The 20859-nt window shown below is 37.1% G+C and overlaps 1 protein-coding gene and 1 long non-coding RNA gene across 3 annotated transcripts; both read left to right on the top strand.

Annotated features, from left to right (window-relative positions):
* Positions 1 to 8356: 8356 nt before the first annotated feature.
* Positions 8357 to 16458, top strand: LOC110908473 (wall-associated receptor kinase 2). 2 transcript variants are annotated; one of them, XM_022153422.2, is made up of 3 exons: positions 8357 to 9313; positions 11938 to 12114; positions 15159 to 16458. In XM_022153422.2, exons 1-3 carry the CDS (start codon positions 8440 to 8442, stop codon positions 16313 to 16315), a joined length of 2208 nt encoding a protein of 735 aa, XP_022009114.1. In that variant the 5' UTR covers positions 8357 to 8439; the 3' UTR covers positions 16316 to 16458. The 2 variants fall into 2 exon arrangements, with proteins under 2 accessions (XP_022009114.1, XP_022009115.1); XM_022153423.2 differs by lacking the exon at positions 11938 to 12114.
* Positions 16459 to 17020: 562 nt separating this feature from the next.
* On the top strand, positions 17021 to 18004 carry LOC118486335. Its single transcript, XR_004878530.1, has 3 exons — positions 17021 to 17106; positions 17210 to 17306; positions 17440 to 18004. It is a non-coding gene; the product is annotated as an uncharacterized LOC118486335 (long non-coding RNA).
* The last annotated feature ends 2855 nt before the right edge of the window (positions 18005 to 20859 follow it).

A 20859-nucleotide genomic window follows, 5' to 3' on the forward strand; every position in this document is an offset into this window, starting at 1 on the left:
GTTTTGTAATAAAGTCCATAGCTATACTCTCCCATTTCCACATCGGGATCTCGGGTTGTTTGAGTAAGCCAGAGGGTCGTTGATGTTCAGCCTTAACTTTCGAACAAGTTAGGCATTTCGAAACATAGAGAGCGATATCCTTCTTCATTCCAGGCCACCAATACCTGGCGCAGAGGTTCTGGTACATCTTGTCGGCACCGAGATGAATGGAATATCGTGACTTGTGGGCTTCTGTTAGCAAAATCTCTCAGAGATTATTGCGACTAGGTATCCAAATGCAGTCGAGATAGTGAAAGATACCATTCGGTTTATTCACTAGTTGGTTTTTGGTTCCAAGTATTCATTCTTCCTTCAAGGTGTTCTCAAGAAAATAAGCGTGTTGAGCGTCGCGAATGAGGGCTTCGAGGTCGTGTTGAGCTTGAACATTATAAACACTATGTAAATAGCTTCATCGGCTAAGAGCGTCGGCAACGACATTTGCTTTGCCTGGGTGGTAGTGTATCTCGCAATCGTAGTCGTTGAGAAGTTCAACCCATCTGCGTTGGCGCATGTTCAGCTCTTTCTGGTTCAAGATGTGTTGTAGGCTCTTATGGTCGGTGAAGACCGTACACTTGGTATCGTAAAGGTAGTGTCGCCAAAACTTCAATGCAAAAATAACTGCACCGAGTTCGAGATCGTGGGTTGTGTAGTACTTCTCATTGACTTTGAGCTAATGAGACGCGTACGCGATAACCTTGTCTCGTTGCATAAGAACACAACCAAGACCTAGGTTAGAGGCATCGCAATAAACAACAAAGTCGTTGTTTCCATCGGGTAGCGTGAGTACGGGAGCGTTGCAAAGCATACGCTTAAGAGCTTGAAAGGCATCCTCTTGTTCGGTTCCCCAAACAAAAGTCTTGTCTTTATGCGTCAGAGAAGTGAGAGGAACGACGATTTTAGAGAAATCAGCGATAAATCGACGGTAATAACCCGCCAATCCGAGAAAAGAACGAACTTCGGACGGGGTTTTCAGTGTAATCCAACTCTTAACTGCTTCAATCTTCGCGGGATTGACGTGAATACCTTGACTGTTGACGATGTGACTGAGGAATTGAACCTCCTCGAGCCAAAATTCACACTTAGAGAACTTGGCGTAGAGGCGATTCCCTTGGAGAAGCTCGAGAACCAAACGAAGATGTTGCGCATGTTCGGCTTTCGACTTTGAATAGATAAGGATATCATCGATGAACACGATGACAAAGCGGTCGAGAAAGGGTTTACACACACGGTTCGTCAAATCCATGAAGACCGCATGTGCGTTTGTGAGACCAAAGGGCATGACCATGAATTCGTAATGGCTATAGCGGGTGCGAAAAGAGGTTTTAGGTATATCTTCCTCCTGAATTCGTAGTTGATGGTAACCAAGCGTAGATCGATCTTAGAGAAACACGTAGCGCCCTGCAATTGATCAAACAAGTCGTTGATTCAGGGTAGAGGGTAGCGATTCTTGATAGTAAGCTTATTGAGTTCCTTATAATCGATGCACATTCGGAACGATCCATCCTTCTTTTTCATGAAAAGACAGGTGCGCCCCATGGTGATGTGCTAGGGCGTATGAAGCCTTTATCAAGTAATTCCTTGAGTTGACTAGAAAGTTCACGCCTTTCAGATGGTGCGAGGCGGTAAGGGGCTTTAGCGACGGGGTTAGCTCCAGGAATGAGGTCGATACGAAAATCAATATCACGAGTTGGGGGTAGACCGGGTAAATCGTCAGGAAAGACACTAGGAAAATCACGAACCACAAGTACCTTTTCCATCGGCTTCCTTTCCTTCTCTGCTACTACAATGTGAGCCAAGAAAGCCATGTATTCCTTTCGGAGATACTTGCTTGCTTGAAGGCATGACATAAGTTTCAGTTCTTTCGAGGATACTTCGCCATAAACACAGAGTTGATCACCATTAGCAAGAGAGAAACGAATCATCTTTTCGAAGCAAACAACTTCAGCACGATTTTCACGAAGAAAATCCATGTCTATTATGACATCGAAACTACCAAGTTGCATTGGTATGAGATCGATCGGGAAGATGTGATTCTTGAGTTCGAGAGTACAATCACGAAGTACAGAACTGACAGTGACGGTTCTTCCGGTGGAAATTTCTACGTCGAACGTCGTTGGGAGGTTAGAGCGTTTACGGTTTAGGAGCTTTTCGAATTCAAACGACACAAAATAGTTATTGGCTCCAGTATCAAATAAACACGAAACATAAATACCGTTAACGAGAAATGTACCACTGACAACATTGTTGTCAGTCTGAGCCTGGCGGACGTTGATGTTGAAAGTTCTTCCGCGGGCTGCCTGTTGTGGTTGCTACTGCTACTGCTGCGACTGTTCCTGTTGTTGTTGTTGCGGCGGTTGTTGCGGTGGTTCTTGTTTCACAACGCGATTCGGGCAGACATTAGCAAAGTGATTCGGGTCACCACAGGAGTAGCATGCTCGTGCATGAACAGCGGGTGCAGGAGCTGCTTGGTTACCCTGAATTGCAAGGGGTTGAGTTGGTGGTGCAGGAGGAGCTTAAGCTTTTTAGCGTGGGCCTGAACGGCAATGAGTAGTAAAATGCCCATAAATGTTGCAATTTGCACAGAAACGACAATTCACCCCTGCAGGGTGATGGTAGGTGCAAGTAGGGCAGAGAGGGTGAACACCAGTATATGCACGTTTAGCAGGCGGTGCGTTGGTGTTAGGAGCTGCAACTTGACGGTTCTGGTTGGTGTTGGGTTGTACAGGGACAGCGTTGGGAGGAGCGGCAGTTGTGGCATAGTTCTTGTTGTTGTTACACTTGCCCTTGCGATTCTGGCATGAAGACTTCGAAACTTGTGATGCTGCAGTTTCGGTAGTGGGAGTAGCAGTGACTTGATTGAGGCTCTTGGTTGAGGTCTTGAAATACCCAGCTAAGACTCGCTTGTCGTTGATCTCAGCTGCGAGTAGGTAAGTCTCCTCAATAGTAGCAGGTTTAGCTGCCTGAACAAAGTCAGCTACACAGTCTGGGAGAGCGCAAATGTACTTCTTGATCATTATCTCCGTTGTTGTCACTTGACCAGGACAAATGATACTGAGCTGCTTGAAGTGAGCGATAAGACCAGCGTTGTCACCTCCTTCTTGTTTGATATGCCAGAATTCATTCTCTAGCTTTTGCACCTCATGAGGAGGACATAACTCCTTCATCATAAGCTCCCTGAGCTCTTCCCATGAAAGGCCGTAAGCTGCGTCATTACCGCGCCTGTTGCACTCAGCAGTCTACCAGTCCAAAGCCCTGGACTGAAAAACTCCAGTAGCGTTCACAATACGCAGATTCTCTGGGCATCCGCTTTGCCTAAAGGTGTCTTCGATTGCGTCAAACCACTGAAACATAGCACTGGGTCCGTCTTCACCAGTGAAGTTAGCAGGACCACAGGCCTTAAATTGTTTGAAGCTAAAAGGAGCTTTAAGTACGTCACTCTTTGATTCGACAGAGGACTTGCTGCTGACGTCGTTGATCTCATTCACGATCTGAGGTATGACCTTGGCCATTTCCTTAGCTACCTGTGAAGTGATGCGCTTGTCAGCATGGTTGCGTCGAGCGGCGCGTGAAGTATGTGATCCAAATGACGACATTGTCTACAGTAGACATCGTCATAGGATTTAGGCAAGATTCGATTATATCGGGTTTGAATTAGTTTAGCGTTCATAAAACATCCTTTATTATTATTAGACAAAGCATCAGGAATACGTCAAACACATAGGCACATAGTCACGTAGGCACGTAAACCACACCGGCACATAAGCACATAAGCACGTAGGAGCACATAATCCACGTAAGTACATATTTTGCACTTATTCACCTATATTTTGCACGTATTCACCTACATATTTTGCACGTATTCACCTATCTTTCAAGTGTGCGTTTCGCGTTTGAGAGTTGCGAGCCTTGCTATCTCTCGTAGTATAAGCGTTTATCATAAGCGAGGGGCGTTGCGAGTAGTATAGCGAGCATAGTAGCGTGTGATAGCGAGCAGCGTATGAGAGTTCTTAGTTTGTTCGCGTTTAGTTAGCGTTTTAGATTCGGAAGCTGTGCGAATTGTGCACGTTTAGCGGAGCAATGAAAGCGAAAAGCATGAAAATTTCCAAAATTGAAACATATAAACATATAAACGCATGAAATCGATAACTCATATAACCTACTAGCGCGTAAAATCAGCGGCTGCGAGCTCAGAATCGAAACGGAGTGTCTTGGGTGTTAGACCTCGACTACCCAAAGCGGTTCAATCATTCACGAACGATCTTGAGTACACGCTTTGGCCTAATAGACTGTGCTCTTGCCAAGGTACGGCGAACGGCACTCATCCTTCCAGTTACTTATGTGACTCACATCATCAAAATGATCGAGACTTTGGTGAGAGTTTTGCAAAATCAAAGTAGAGAGTGGAAGTAGTCATTGAGATACGGGTTTCACCCCTAACTTAAAAACTTCGTTCCTGAAAGTGTGGTAAAACCACGGGATAGAGGTGGAGAATTCCGTCGAGATATGGATTTCACTCCAGACTCGACGAAAGATTCTCGTGCTGAGAGTAAAAATACGCGTAGAGTGAGTGACTTTATCGAGAGTTCCTGGTTTCCACACCTAATCTTGACCTAATCACTCGATTGTGTTATGCGAGTGTTTTTGAAAACGTGTGTATTGTGTTAGCCTTTGGAAAGGCAAAAGTAGTTTTGAACCTTAGGAAAGGTTCCTTCACGCGAAGCTGTAGTGTGCGGTGTTCGCGCAAAGATGTAGTTTTCGCGAGTTCGAGCGAGTGTATCAAGAGTAGGCTTGCGCAAAAACCCTACTGGGTTTGCACAGAGCGGGTCTGTTGGTACATAGACTATAGACTAAGTCAATCCTAAGACTCGACCTATTTCCCTATAGTTATGGCTCTGATACCAATATGTGACACCTCAACCGATGGTGGAAACATTGGGGCGTGGCACTAAGCGAAACAGATTGTCCATGAGAATCCATAACAACTATTAGTGTCAATATATTTAACGTTTAATGTCCCATACCATCAAACATATAAAGCAAAACAATCATTACAAATATCAGTCTCATAAACAAAAATATTGTTCCGACAACTCAGATTTTATTTAGTGGAGTTTCTAGACTTCCTACTCGTTTCAGCAAGCATAGCATCCTATCAACCTGCCACATACGTTAATATAAAGTCAATACATAAAATGAAAATGTGAGTACATAAGTTTGCATAGCATATAGTAGAGAAAGCGTTTACGCACAACCAGCATGTATCACGTAACGGGCGAAGCAAGTAACTATCAAAACTATGTTCACACTTAACCACGAGACTGCGTTGTAGAGTATGCGCGACACATGTCCAGCGGACACGTGAAGTAAGGTGATGTTATCCCTAGCAACCCCTGTCCATGACAGGTGCTGAGTCCAAACTATAGTACTATCGTTGCTAGAGGCGGTATAGTGTAACACTGTATAAGCATAGTACAAACATTCATAGATCACGTATAGCATGCGGGAGCGGTTAGCGTTAAAAGTGTTTGCACGTTGTGTGTTGTTGTGTTTTAATATAGAACGTATGTAACACCCAAAAGTGCGTTAAAAGAAAATGGGTTCGAGTATACTCACAGTATGTGTTTAACAATTAAACATAGCCTTGATTGGATTGAAGGGAGCACGTTGAAGTTTAGCCTGAGTATTGAACAATAGCATAAGCATTGAACAGTGCGTAAAACAGCGTGTCGTATGGTGGGGTGTTCGGATGGTGATCTGAATGGATGTGTACCCATTCGATCGGATGGTCATCCGAGCGGATGATCATTCGAACGGATGGCCATTCGAATGTGATGTGAGTGTTTGTAAATCATTTTGAAAATCTGAAGTTTTCGTTGTAGCGCTTAAACAAGGTAGAGTATGGTTGCCAAGTCATCCGGTTGGATGATCATCCGGATGGCCATTCGTTCGGATGGTTATTCGATCGAGAAATTGGTAGTTTGAAGTTTGGTAAAATCATTTGAACAAGGAGTATTATAAGGAAGAGGTCACTTTGGTCGGATGGTCATTCAATCGGATGGTCATCCGATCGGATATCCATTCGAATGGGCGATCTGTTGTTTTGAAAACTTTTGTAAAATTTTCTAAGTAAAAAGGTTTATAGTTTAATGGAGTTAACGGAGACGGCGTGACTACGTGTCAGACAACAGAAACACACCAAGGCCCAGCTCATCTGATCGGATGGGAATCACCCCAGGCGGTTAGGTTCACAGATCTTGATGGAATTTCATGTTCAACCCGTGAATCGGTCATCTCTCCAGTCGAAGTCCATTTTCAAACCGGCACTCATCTAGGGAATGAGTAGAGAGTCTGAATGAGTGTGGATTCCATTGGTTTTGTGTAGAATGTTGAAGAAAAGTTTAAAATCAGTTGAAAAGTGTTGAAATCTTGTTGAGATTCAAGTTGTAAATGTGGAAATCCTTTAGATCTGAACCAATCTTGATGAGATGATGTCACACAACAGTTTGCATAAGTAACTAAGTGAGAACCACCTTCAAGGAGTCCAAATCAGGTGATTTCGGGAACAAAACGTGTGATTTTGATGGAGAAGATGATGATGAAGTGATTGGTGATGATGATTGTACAAGATTTGAGGGGAAATACTTATGAAATGACCTTGAATCACGAAAAATAGTGACTGAGAGCGTCTGGTGTGCGTGTGGTCGGATGGAGACATCAAATCAGTGAAATGGACGTGTACGGCTACTATTTATAGGCGAGTGGGAGAGTTAAGGCGGTGGAGAAAGCTAGGTGTCGAATGGATGCCCGGTCGGATGGCAATCCGGACGGATGTCCATTCGACCGGATGTCCATTCGGACAGCCGTGTTGTGCGAGTTAGTTTTCCAACTTTCGTTTCGTGTGTTAAGCGGGTTGCGAGTGAGCGTTGAGCGTATAAGCGTTGCGTTGATAACCACATAATATTAAACAAATAATCACACAATTAACACACATACTACAAGTAAAGCATAAAGTAAATATGCGTTTCGCGTTTGCATTGAGATTGTGTTGCGTTTGTGTTGCGATAGCGTTTTAGTCTTAACAAGCAATAAAATACGTTTAAATAGTAAGCATCTTAAGCTGCGTTTACTTGCGATAACTGCATTTTGAATAAGTGTTGTAATAAGCATTTAAAATGCGTTGAAAACGTAGTTTAAAATAGTTAACCCGTTGCGATGATCGAAATCTCGAGAGTACAAGTAGTTAAGAAAGAAATGACAGATACAGGTAATGACCCGGAAAGTCGGGTTGTTACATAAACCTAATTGTGACTAGTGATTGTAGGGTGGTTGATCGTGGTAGGTGGAGGTGGAAGTGGTGGAGAGAGTAGAGAGAGTGTATCTTTAGAGAGAGAAATAGTAGGATTAGGTGAATGGCTTTTATTTCTTTTTTCTTAATATTTATTGAATACATTAAATAAATGTGTAAAAAGACTATTTTGCTTTCGTATGGGGTTCACTTGGTCAGAATTAACTTGAAAAATTAACTAAGTTAGGGTCAAAGAATATAACATGTTAAGGTTTGCAAACATCAAGTATGTTTTTTTATAATTTTTGAAGGTAAATAACATAATTTGTAATCTAATATCAAAATAAATGACGTTTTCTTTTTTAAGTTGCTCTACAACAGTTATCCTCTCTGTGATTGTATGAGAAGTAACAAAGGGTACATTTAGGCATTTAGTCCACCTCATTTAGAATAGATGTGTGACGGGAAAGCAATACGAAATTAAGAACACAAAGAAATCATAGTGTCTAGAGAATAAAAGTTTTTAGTTGATTGAAATTGTGGATATTTATCTAAGATATTAAACTACAACAAAAAAAAAAAAAAAAAAAAAAGAATTTCATGGTTGCAGGACCAGACTTATAGTATAAGTAACCCACGTTTGTGCCTAGGGCCTCCAAAAAATAGGGTCTTTGATTAAAAGAAAAATTTATATGCTAAATATTAATATTAGTGCAAATTTATTGCTTTAGATTTGTTTGATTTCTTATACAAGCAAACCACTCTATCTTACACTTTTGGTAGATTTTTGCTAGGTTCCAAACATGGATAAAGGAGTACCGTTTATAATAACCAAAAAAGAAAAAAGAGCCCGAAATTTTCATTTCACTTTAGACCTCCAGAAAGGTTGGAAGGACCCTACATGGTGTGGTAGATACATATATACTCAATTGGTAGCAAGGCGAATCTTTTTTCGCAACGTATTGTATGTAGACGACAAGATCAATCAACGTAAAACAAAAGGAGCACGATGAAAAACAGAAAATGAAAGTAAGTGTTAGTGATCTATAAATTGTTGTGATATTAATTCGTAAAACACACACAATTCAAAAGGTGTTTAGCCACAAAGTAGAAACATGCTTCTTCATTTCCTCCTTTTTTTGTTCACATTTCCTAGTACAATAGCCCTGGAAGGTACTACCACAAACAACATAGCAATGCCAGGGTGTCCAACCAAGTGCGGGAATATTACAATTGCTTACCCTTTCGGTCTTGGCTTAGATTGTTCCCTAGACTACTCGTTTCACCTATACTGCAATAATCTTCTGAAACCCCCCACGTTGTTTCTTGGAGAGCGCAACATCGTAGTATCCAACATTTCAGATTCAGAGGTACGCATCTTCACTATACCTTCTTACACATGCTATAACAAAAGTGGGTTTGTATATGATGAAGATTTACAAGGGATTGACTTAAGCTCGGACGACGGGGTGTTCACTTTCTCGGTAAAGAATAAGTTCACGGTTATTGGTTGTGACGATTATGCTTTGATTAAGGGGACCAACGGATCATTAAACTTTACTAGTGGTTGTTTTGGACTATGTGCCAAAGCAGATGATGTGCCTATTGGGGAGTGCTCGGGAATCGGTTGTTGCCAAATATCCATACCCAAGGGTATCTCGTATTACAGTACTACACTGCACTCTTTACGAAACCACTCAGATGTATTGTCTTTCAATGGATGTGGCTTTGGGTTTCTTGTTGAGGAAGGAAGTTTTAAGTTTGCTGGTGCCAGCGATTTATCTAGTAATCGTTCGATGGACTTTTCATTTAGGATGCAGGCCACTATGCCTGTTGTGCTTGATTGGGTAATCAACCCGAATGGACATTGCGGAGAGGCTAAAGAATGCCAAGGGAACAGTTCATGCTATGATGTAGATGGTGGCGGGTATCGTTGCAAGTGCAATAATGGTTACGAGGGTAACCCTTATCTTGCTCCAGGTTGCCAAGGTCAGTCTCCGCTTTTAGTCAAATTTATTTTCGGTAATTGCTGTACAAATTACAATGTTAAATTTGGGAAAAGGGGTTACAACAAAAGTCACTTTTGCAGTTTCTTTAACTGTCCCGTGGGGTATGGGGCGGGTGTTTAGGCGTGGGTTGGAGGAAAATGCCTAAGGCACCACCCCGGATGGGATTGGGTTTGGGACGTGACCCTTGGGGCTTGGGTTTCAAGCCAGGCGTGGGGCGGGGGAGCAAGGTGACATGGCAGTTGTTGAGTGGCCCATTCAAAGTTGATGTGGCTATGCCACCCGCCCAGCCACGCCCAACCCAAGCCCCAACTATACCCCTTGAAAACTTGGCTTTGGGTTGAGAATATTCAAGATCCGCGTGTCACCAAATGCCCAACCCAAGCCCCACCATACCCCATAGTCTAAAGTTCTAACATCCCAACCAAATAAATAAATATTAATGCAATTCTTTCTTTTTCTTTTTATTCAAATTACATTGCTAAGACCAGACCACATAGAGTGGTTGGCGTGGAGATGATGTTTTATTTGGTGGGTTTACTTTTAGTTTGTTTTAATTGGTTGGTGTTTATTTTTCTTTTTAATTTCTTTTTATTTTTAAAACGTAACTTTCACGTCTCTTCACTCTGTGTTTTTTTATTACGTCCCCTACTAACGTGACTGTCACATTACGCTTCATGCCTCGTCTTCATGCCCATCACTACTTGTAGTGTAACCATCCTTATTTCTCAGTGACATCTTTATTTACAAATTACCACCACGTCAGGTTTCTCTATTGATTTTTTTTTTTAATTTTATTCTTTTATATAAAAAGAGTGAATTTCAAGGATTGTCCTTTATATTTATACCCATTTTCAGACGCTGTCCTTTATCTTTAAAATTGACGAGTTTTGTCCTTTATGTTTTCATATCATACACGTTTTGTCCTTTAGGCCTAATCCAGTTAGTTTTTTCAGTTAAATTTGGTCATGTGCTTTGCACATGAGGAGGCATTTTTGTCAATTCAAAGGTTGCAAAAGCTTTGAGCTGTAAATCTGCCGTTGAACTTACCTTTGAATTGACAAAAATGCCCTAATGTGCAAAGCACATGACCAAATTTAACTGATAAAACTAACTAGGTTAGGCCTAAAAGACAAAACGTGTATGATATGAAAAAAAAAGGACAAAACTCGTCAATTTTAAAGATAAAGAACAACGCCTAAAAATAAGTATAAAAATAAAAGAAAATTCTTGAAATTCACTCTTTTAGTTATTTTTCGTTGACTTTGGAAAATTAATGGTTTCGAATTCTTTTTTCTAATGTATTTTCATAATAGTGCTAGTGATTTTTTTGTTGGTTATGTTCTCACAATATATTATATAAGGGTAGGATAATCTTGAAAATTCAATTTAAAATTCAAAATATAGAACTGAGATAACTTATGAAAAACCAAACAAATCATTTATTTAATATTATTATTATTATACAACATTAATTAAAAAAGAATTGTTATTCGATTAATTCATCTATCCTCTTTAAATTACTTTTAACATTTTTTACACATGTATAAATAGTAAACTTACATATGTGTAACTTTTTTTTTATTTTTGTATAGGTTTAATTTAAACACGTAAAAGCTCTTTTTAATATTTTATTTTAATAATAATGATAAATATAAAAAGAATTTTTAATTTGAATGATTTTTGATCGAGTTCTTGCAGTTCTCACAAAATATATCATTTCTCAAGATAATATCTTCTATATATACGGGAGGGTTATTTTAATAATACTTACGCTAATTAACTATATGATAATTAACGAGCAAACCAATCAAAATCGTTTTTTATACAACTATCATTGTAATTACATCATTGTAATTACAATACAACATTTAAATATGAATTTTGATTTTTAAATAGATGAGTTATTTTCAAGCTAGTAATCGAATGTTGTAGTTTCTCAAAATCAAAATTCCCGTCTTAAACCTGATAAGAGTTACATAAAAATGAATTTTGATTTACATAAGAGTTATTTTCTCAAAATATACCTGTGTAAAGACATAAATTTGTACATATGTAAATGGCAAACTTACACATTTGTAGTTTTTTTATTTATTTTTTAATATACGTAAATTTAAACATGTAAATATATTTTCAAATATTGCATTCGAATAATAATTATAAGTGTAAAAAATTGAATCTGAATGGTTCTTTTATTAAGTTTTCCCGATTCTCACGAATATATGCATTCACATTTTGAACTTACCTTGTATATATATAGGGATAGGGATATGATCATGTCCGAATTAAATTAACCTATTAAACATACAAATAACCAGAGTGATTATGCTTATGTAATTATTATTACTATATAATTTTTAAACTAGAGTTATTTGATTATGAAAATTATTTATTTGTAATTTACTTTTATTAAATGTACTATTTTTCTTAATGACAATGTTTGCTCCCACTCTAATACACTAATAATTTTAAATTATTCACCCTTGACCAGGATTGAACGTACGACCTCTCCTCTAAAAGGCATAAGCCTCTACCAAACGTTGGCCACCTAGCCTCACATTAACTATATGTACTATTTGTTGGCTTAATTTTCTTTTTTAATGGTAGACATCGACGAGTGCAACGATCATGCAACCAACCCTTGCTATGGTATTTGCATTAATACCATAGGGAGTTACAATTGTACCTGTGAGCCAGGATTCGTTGGTGATGCAAAGGTTCTAAATGGTTGTTATCGTCATGCTAAAAAATCAAAATTATCATCGACCATATTCATATTTATAGGTAATTTTTTTCTTGCTCATTTGACTATCTTTATGTCCACTAATCAAGCTTTGAAAATAGTTTTTCCAACTCGTTCTTTCATTTTATAAATTCTGTAATTAAGAATAACATACACAAATGAGATGGTTATAAGTTGTTTTAGGTAACCAACTAATTGGGTAAGTTTGATTAATTTTACCACTAATTTCTAAACCATTGAAAAACTTAAAATACTTAAGCTCCATTGAACTGGGTTTCTACCCAACATAAATCCTTATTATTTGTAAACGAAATTCTTCTAAAGACCTCCTGACATTCATGCCATTTCTTTAGCTTAGCATCCGATTCTGACATTCTAGACCAGTTCCACCCAATTCCGTTATTTCCTTGGTACATATCCCTTCTATATATGCAACCCTGCATAATTTAAACAACTAGTGTTTTTCAATGACGCGCGTTGCGTGAAAGGTATTGGTGTTTTCGACCGACATCATTTTTCAAACGATTTGAGATAAACGATGCGTAAACAACCATATCCGGCATCGTGGAGTGTATTAAAAACGGAGCATTTGGACGATTGGATGTTGGGCTAGGTGTTTCTTGGAATGCCCACGGATTGTTCAGGTCAAAACCACGATTATGAGGATTCATTTTTCGTATTGTGGTTGGATGAGATTTTTTTTTAAATAAGATAGAGATGATTATAGAAGGGGTGGAGTAGTTGTGGTAAAAAAAATGAATAGAAGTGTGAGTATTTATAGTGAAAAATAATTTTTTTTAAACACATAGTCATTGGCCAACGGTTAGCCCAACGATCCCGCCATGTCATCTTGAGAACCCCGCCCAACGCTCGTGCTAAAACCCCCGGCCAAGGGGCCACGCCGAAACCCCCCACCCGGGATGGTGACTTGAGCGTTTATACCCAACCCACGCCACAACCCCCACCCCATACCTTATATTCTAATATACCCTAGATGAACTACTGTTCATTCACTTTCCTTTTTATTATATATAGATTCTAAACCGAATAAATGTGGCCATCTTTCTGCGAAAGGCAAATCGCACGTCCAAGTGTCTAACAAAAAACGAATCTCCTCCCCGTTCCCTACCTTACCCAATATCAGCATGTTTAAACCCTTCCCGTTTATTTTCAAGTTAGAAATCGAATTAACAATATAGGAAGCTCGTTTAGTTGTTTTTACCATGGCAAGCTTCCACCACCTTACTCAATAAATTTTGATTTTCGACCGTGTACCTCCATCCCCATTTAAAAAGAAGAGCCAAATTAATCTCTTTAAGTCTGTTGATACCCAACCCCCCCCCCCTGTTTTGGGCCACGTTATAGTTTTTTTAGCAAAACTATAAAATTTTTTTGTTTTAATTTGTTAACTCCATTAAATTTTTTCCCGTTTCAAGGAGCTGCCTAACAGTCGCTCATTAGCCCTGAAAAATTACAGTTTTGCACTGAGCCGAAAATTACGGTCTTATCCTCGTTTTAGTTTTTTTCCTAGCAAAATTATAATAGTGTTTTTTAATTAATTGAGAATTATTCGGCAATCGCCCGCGGACGGAGCAAACTGCTAGTTATCAACATATACAATCTCAAGTTGAGATGACGTCAGGGAATAGTTGTCTCAAATGGTTGGCCACCTTTGGGCGGCAATTTGACTTTTGTTTTTTTTTTTTTCTTTTTTCATATAATAGTTATTTATAGGTGATGTCAAAATACAATTTTATCCCAGATGTAAAATTACGATTTCGCACTTGATTCAAAATAAAATTTTGCTTTTGTCCCCAGCCTAAATTTACGATTTCGCCTTCAGTTAAAAAATACACTTTTGCCCTCAGTTCAAAATAAAAATATGGTTTTGCCAACAGCTAGAGTCCTGCCAAATTACGATTTGGTTCCCAGATTAAAATTACGATTTTGCACCCAGCTAAAAATTATGATTTCGCCCGCAGCTAAAATATTGCTAAATTACACGTTTGTCATCGTTTTAGTTAAATTTTTTTATCATAACTATGGTACTGTTTTTCTTTAACTGGTTAACTTGATGTATCTTTTTTGACATCGTGTTATAGGTAGCATGTATAACTAACCGACATAAAGGTGTACATGTTATTAACCTAAGAAATACTCAGTTTAGCGCTCCGCAACGCGGGCGACGCATAACTCTAGCTGCCTAATACTGGCTCATTAGTCCTGAAAAATTACAGTTTTGCCCTGACCCCAAAATTACGGTCTTATCATTGTTTTTTTTTCCATAACAAAATTATAGTGGTCGTTTTTTTAATTGATTGAGAATTATTCGGTCATCGCCCTGCAACGCGGACAAGGCATCTACTAGTGAGATACATTTGCCATATTTTGAGGAATAGAAGAGTGCCTAAGAGACAGAGATGTATAGGTTTGATATTATTTTATGTTTTTTTTTCTTCATTCGAAACCTCTCACGATTTGGATTTCTAAAATTGTTTGATATTATTTTAGTTTTTTTTTTTTCGTTAACTCGAATGAAAGGTTTTTTTTTTTTAATTTTTTATTATTACCTAAGTTCATCTTTAACAACTTACGACAATTTTTATGTTGATATAGATACCAAGAAAAAAAGGCACGATAGTATGAAAATTAGAATATTTGCACGCCTGTTGATAACATAAGTACTTTTATTATGATTACTTGTAAGAAAATTGTAATCTTTCGATTTAGCATTTTACGTTTTTTAAATTTAAGCAAAATTTTAGACACTGTTCTTTAACTAACGAAGTTACAACAATTTTATTTATTTTTTATTTTTTTATAGGCAGTGTCCTTTCTTTCTAAAAAGATTACAAAAATAAAGGACACCAGATGTACAAAAATTTTAACATAAAAACATCTCCTATAAATAAATTAATAAATAAATGACACCCTTAATAATTTTGCTAGTTAATTAAAGGATAGTGTTTGAAATTTTACCAAAACTTAAAGGACGTAAAATGCAATTTACCCAATATATATATATATATATATATATATAGACATTACTTATACTAACTTCTAATTTTGTATTGAACCTGTTTAGGTGTAAGCTTGGGTGTACTTTTTCTTATTATAATCATTGTATTATACAAAAAGATTAAGAAAACAAACCAAAAGAGAAAAAGAAAGTGGTTTTTTCAACGTAACGGTGGTTTACTTCTAAAACAACAAGAAGAAGCTGACCCGTCTTTAGTTGATAAAACTAAACTCTTCACATCACGCGAGTTGGAGAAGGCCACAGATGATTTCAATGAGAATAGAATTCTTGGCCGAGGAGGTCATGGTACAGTTTATAAAGGGATGTTGGTGGATGGAAGGATTGTAGCAGTCAAGAAATCAAAAATAGTTGATGAAAGCCAATTAGAACAGTTTATCAATGAGGTAGTTATTCTTTCTCAAGTCAATCATAAAAATGTTGTCAAACTATTGGGATGTTGTCTAGAGACAGATGTTCCTCTTCTTGTGTCTGAATTTGTTCCAAATGGTACATTGTATGATCTTCTTCATAACGAGACTCAAGATTGCCCAATTTCTTTGAACATGAGATTACAAGTTGCAACAGAGGTTGCAGGAGCACTTGCCTATTTGCATTCAGCAACTTCTATTCCAATATACCATAGAGACATCAAAACTAGTAATATACTTTTGGATGAAAAATATAGAGCCAAAGTTGCTGACTTTGGAACTTCAAGGTTCGTCTCGATAGAGCAAACTCATTTGACTACCTTAGTTAAAGGTACCTTTGGCTACCTTGATCCGGAGTATTTCCAATCAAGCCAGTTCACCGAAAAAAGTGACGTGTATAGTTTTGGAGTTGTTTTGGTTGAATTGTTAACTAGAGAAAAGCCAATTTCACGTACCAGGTTTGGTGAAAATAGAAGTTTGGCTACATATTTTATGTTGGCTATGGAAGAAGGACGTGTTATGTCCATTTTTGATGCACTGGTGGTAGAGGAAGGAACCAGGGAGGACCTACTAGCACTAGCTAACCTTGCAATGCGATGTTTGAATTTGAATGGAAAATATAGGCCAACAATGAAAGAAGTAGCTGGAGAGTTAGAAACGATTCGAACGACTCATGTTCCTTTGGCGATTCAAACTAATACCAAACCCATCATATATGAAAAGGAATTAGAGATACTAACGTATGGTGAATCATCGTCAACATATTTGAGTTTCAATGATAGCATTACTCAATGATACAAAATGGTCACTTGTTCAGAACCTAATAAGTTTATGATTTCGTATGGCCTTTTTATCCATTTCAATATTGTAAGTGTACAAGGCTTATCTGTTCATGTTGGGCTATATATTAATAAAATCTCATATCTTTTTAGCCTGTATATATATCCACTATATGAATTATACACACTCATCTATCATTCTATCTATAATGTATATATACTATAGGGGAAGGGGAAGGTTCAAATGAAAACCATTAGTTATTGTGAAAACTCGAAAACTAATTAAAAAAGCCAAAAAAACATCCCATTTTTTTTGCATACCAATTTTTGCAGGTTTTTTTATATAAATAATTTTTTTTTTCAAAAGAATTTTTTTTGTAGTGCACATGTATAATACTACACATGTGTATATGTACTACACATGTGTATTAGTACACATGTGTACTACAAAAAACATTGTTTTTGTTTGAAATTTTTTTTATATAAAAAAACCTGCGATTTTTATAAAAAAATAGAAAATTTTTTTTGTGTGTGTTTTTAGGCTTTTTTTAGTTAGTTTTCGAGTTTTCACAATAAAAGTGGTTTTTCATTTGAACCATCCCCATCTATTATATATAATAAATGAAAGTGATTTGGGTCACGTGTCAGTTGATGAGGGCATCGTTTTTCCCCTTTTCTCGCTCAACAGTACCACTGCCCTCTTTTATTTATATCCTCCCTCATTTACTCATTTAGGGCTTCCCACTTTCTCTCTCCCTCTGCTCTGCTCTATTCCGATCGATGTTCAAATCAATGCTCCGAATCAAGGTTAGATTATCAATAACTTCCGTACTATAAGTGTCAATCTTTGTTTTCATTGTTCACTCATTCGATCTTCATGCGTCTTTACTTATTGTTGTGCTTTGGCTAGGGTTCCTCTGCTAACTTGATGACGGAGATCATCGGAGGTTGTCGGCTCTACGTCCTGCAGCTCTCTTGGTTATGCTGTAATGGATTTGAGGTTTAGGGTTAGTTATAAATATATATTTTTTTTTCATTTTTCCATCTTGAGTTTTAGGTTAGGGTTTGTTTTATTTTTGGGCATTTATATGTTTTTCAGGTCGATTGTTTGGTGACTTACTATTGTTGTTTGCGAATTAGGCTGCTGACATCACCGACCGACTCCAACGACTTCGAAAGGTTGTAGGACTATGAGGACCAACTAAAAGATTTGGACAACAAATATCAGGTGTTTGGTTTCATTTTTTTATGTTTTACTTATTTAAATATTATGAAATTTGTGAAATAAGGTAAAAATGGCTATTCTAATAGTTCATGATTTCATCCCTGTTGAAATAAGGTAAAAAAGGCCGTTCTAATACCGCAAGTATCTTATGGTTGGATGGTTGAATTAGTTTTATTTTGGGTATTTTTGGATGATTTCATCCATTTCTTTAAATAGTTCATGATTGAAGATGTAGTTGAACATATCTTTTGAGTGAAATGAATGTTGATTTATCAGAAAATGCAGTTGAAGGTATCTTAAATAAGGTAATAATGCATTACATTCCTGTTGAAAAACAGAGTCGATAAATTTAGGGAAAATGAGGTTGAAAGATGATATGCCAACAGTGGATGATATCATTCTACAGGTTCGATAAATTAGGTGTATTCTCAAACAATGTTTCCTAGATGCTTCCAAACAAGCAGCACTTTTGACATTTGTCGGCCTTCAAACATCTATTATCTATTATCTATTATCTATTATCTAATATATATTTTCAAAGTGGAGCAATCAACTTTCATTTATTATATATAATAGATAATAGATAATAGATAATAGATAATAGATAATAGATAATAGATAATAGATAATAGATAATAGATAATAGATGTTTGAAGACCGACAAATGTCCAAAGTGCTCCTTCTTTAGAAGCATCTAGGAAGTATTATTTGAGAATACCCCTAAATTTATCGAAACTATAGAATGAGATCGTCCACTGTTTGCTTATCATCTTTCAACCTCATTTTCCCTAAATTTATCGACTATGTTTTTCAACAGGGATGTACTGCAATCATTCCTCTCAGTTAAATAGACCGACACTTGCTTCCTCTCAAACGGTTATGGAGTGGTTATAACAGCTGATCATGCTAAGGACTGTTATAACTAACCACCGCTCCTTATAAGGACTGATGGACTTAAAGACTGATGAGGCCTATCCACTGTTGAAGACAAAGCCCTGTTAAAGACAAGCACTTATGTACCTAGAGTTTGATTAACCAAAGGAAAACGACTGTTCAGTAGCAGCAGTGGTTCAGCATATACAGCGGATTAAACTTTAGTATTTAATTATCAGTGTTTCTTATGTAACAGTGTTTAGTATAGCAGTGGTTCGCAATAATTATCTCTCAAACATTTGTTTAAAGTCAAATATCTGTTAAACTCCAAACATCTGATATAGAAGGTCAAATATCTGTTTAACGTCAAACATCTTTAAAATAGTTAAAAATGATAGTCTTCATTAATCCTTAGAAGTCTGTTACAACCACTGTTTTGGTTCAAACATCTGATTGTTAAATGTTATCCGCTGCTGAAAGACAACCTCTGTTTCTTCATTCTTTATGTTGACCACTGACTGACCAAACATCAGTGTTTCAATCACTGTTGGCTATCCACTGACAGTTAAAAATTAGTCACTGCTCACATTTTTATTGTTGACATCCACTGATATTGACCATCATTGGTTTTCCTAAAAACATCCACTGCTCACATTTGTATTGTTGATGTGGTTAATTAATTATAGAATGAAATTATCAAATGAAAACTAGAATTACAATGAAATTACCATTTAACCTAATCGTTACATTCCAATGAGATAAGAGTTCCTCCAATATTGTTTTGGTGATAAAAATTAAAGTTAAAATAAAAAATAAAAACAATTGTTGATGACATTCTGTTGCATATTAAATTAGTAATTAATGTTAATTTATTGAGCTTTGGACATTGAAAATATGCAAAATGGGAATTTCAAATTGACGGTTATTTTCTCTTAATTAAAGTTAAAATAAAAATTAGAAATGTCATGATGAAAATTGCTTTCAAATCAAATTAGTAATTACTGACAATATCCATAACTTTTGAAATTCAAAATATGCAAAATGGTAATTTAAATCATTGTTGGCTATCCACTGATAGTAAAAAAGAAATAGTCACTGCTCACATTTTTATTGTTGATATCCACTGATATTGTTGACATCCACTGAAATTGACCGTCATTGAACCCTATTAGAGGAACAGATAATTAAAGCCAAAACTGGATCAGAGCAGTGGATCCAGAATAAGCAGATGTTATGTATTCAAGCCTTTCCCCTTGAAAGTGGTTTCAACATCTGCTAACCTCCAATCCTCTGATCGGTACAACTGCTGACCTACAACTGCTGATCATAGTCAAAGACTAATGAAGACTAAAGCCCTGCTGTTCAATCTGCTGCCTTGAAGTCAAGCACTGCTGGGTTATATCAAGTACAGCTGGGTTTACATTAGTGGATTATGCAGTAGTTTAGTTTGTCTTTATGAAATGTAAAGTATAACAGTTGTTAGCACAGCAGTAGTTGTATAGGTCAGTTGTTAGAGTTTGTTAGGAGGTTAGATGTCACTTTCATGGTGACGTCAGCTTAGATGCTTCAGTGGTTTGTCTGTGCCTATAAATAGAACAGTACCCTATACTGTTCTATTAGCTCTTCACCATCTTCTTCCTGTACGAACAAATCACTGAGCTCAGGCTGAGGGGGAGTTTGTTGCATACATGCAATTGTAAGTGTTTGAAATAAATTTAAGCATTCAGTTCATTGTTGAAAATGTGCGTTGAAAGCAATTCTCCTGTTTGATTATGAAAAGTTTGTTTCCATTTAAACTCCGTTGCACTACTCTTTCATTGTTCATCTTAATCAAACATAAATCACAATCAAAACCAAACTCAAATCCTAACAATTGGTATCAGAGCTTAGACAGTCAAATTTGATTTAACAATCATTTTGACATAAATAGTTTAGCTCACAATCGTTGATACTGATAGTTTGTTCATTTTGTTGAAAAATAGTGTAATGTTTAATCACCATCAAAGTTGATTAATCAGTGCCTGTAAAACAACCAGGATGACGTCACAATCACCAGATGATAAGAATAACATTGGCTCTGTTTTCAAACCACCCATGCTTAAACGTAATGAATACAACATCTGGGAGAGAAGGATGGCTCACATCCTTGCTCAACAGAATACTGGATGTTGGAGATCTGTTGTTTTTGGACCACATGTTCCCATGGTGCCAAGTGCTGAGGACACAAAGAAGTTTGAACCTAAAAAACCTGAAAATTAAACTGAAACTGATTTCCAAAAGTTCGAACTTGATGCTAAAGCATTTAGCATCATTGCATCTTCATTACCCAATGAGATCTATGCTGGACTGTTACATTGTAACAGTGCCAAAGAGCTATGGGATGCACTGAAGGAACAGTTTTGGGGAACAGAAGAAGTTATTGAAAATAATAGGGAAATTCTGAATCAGCAGTATGAAACTTT

The sequence above is a fragment of the Helianthus annuus genome, chromosome 14 (assembly GCF_002127325.2).
Source record: "Helianthus annuus cultivar XRQ/B chromosome 14, HanXRQr2.0-SUNRISE, whole genome shotgun sequence".
Lineage (NCBI taxonomy): Eukaryota > Viridiplantae > Streptophyta > Magnoliopsida > Asterales > Asteraceae > Helianthus > Helianthus annuus.

Coding starts and splice junctions, on each gene's coding strand:
- LOC110908473 (XM_022153422.2), top strand. CDS start 8,440: ATGCTTCTTCATTTCCTCCTTTTTTTGTTCACATTTCCTAGTACAATA. Junction 9,314..11,937: donor TCTTGCTCCAGGTTGCCAAG/GTCAGTCTCCGC, acceptor TTTTAATGGTAG/ACATCGACGAGTGCAACGAT. Junction 12,115..15,158: donor GACCATATTCATATTTATAG/GTAATTTTTTTC, acceptor GAACCTGTTTAG/GTGTAAGCTTGGGTGTACTT.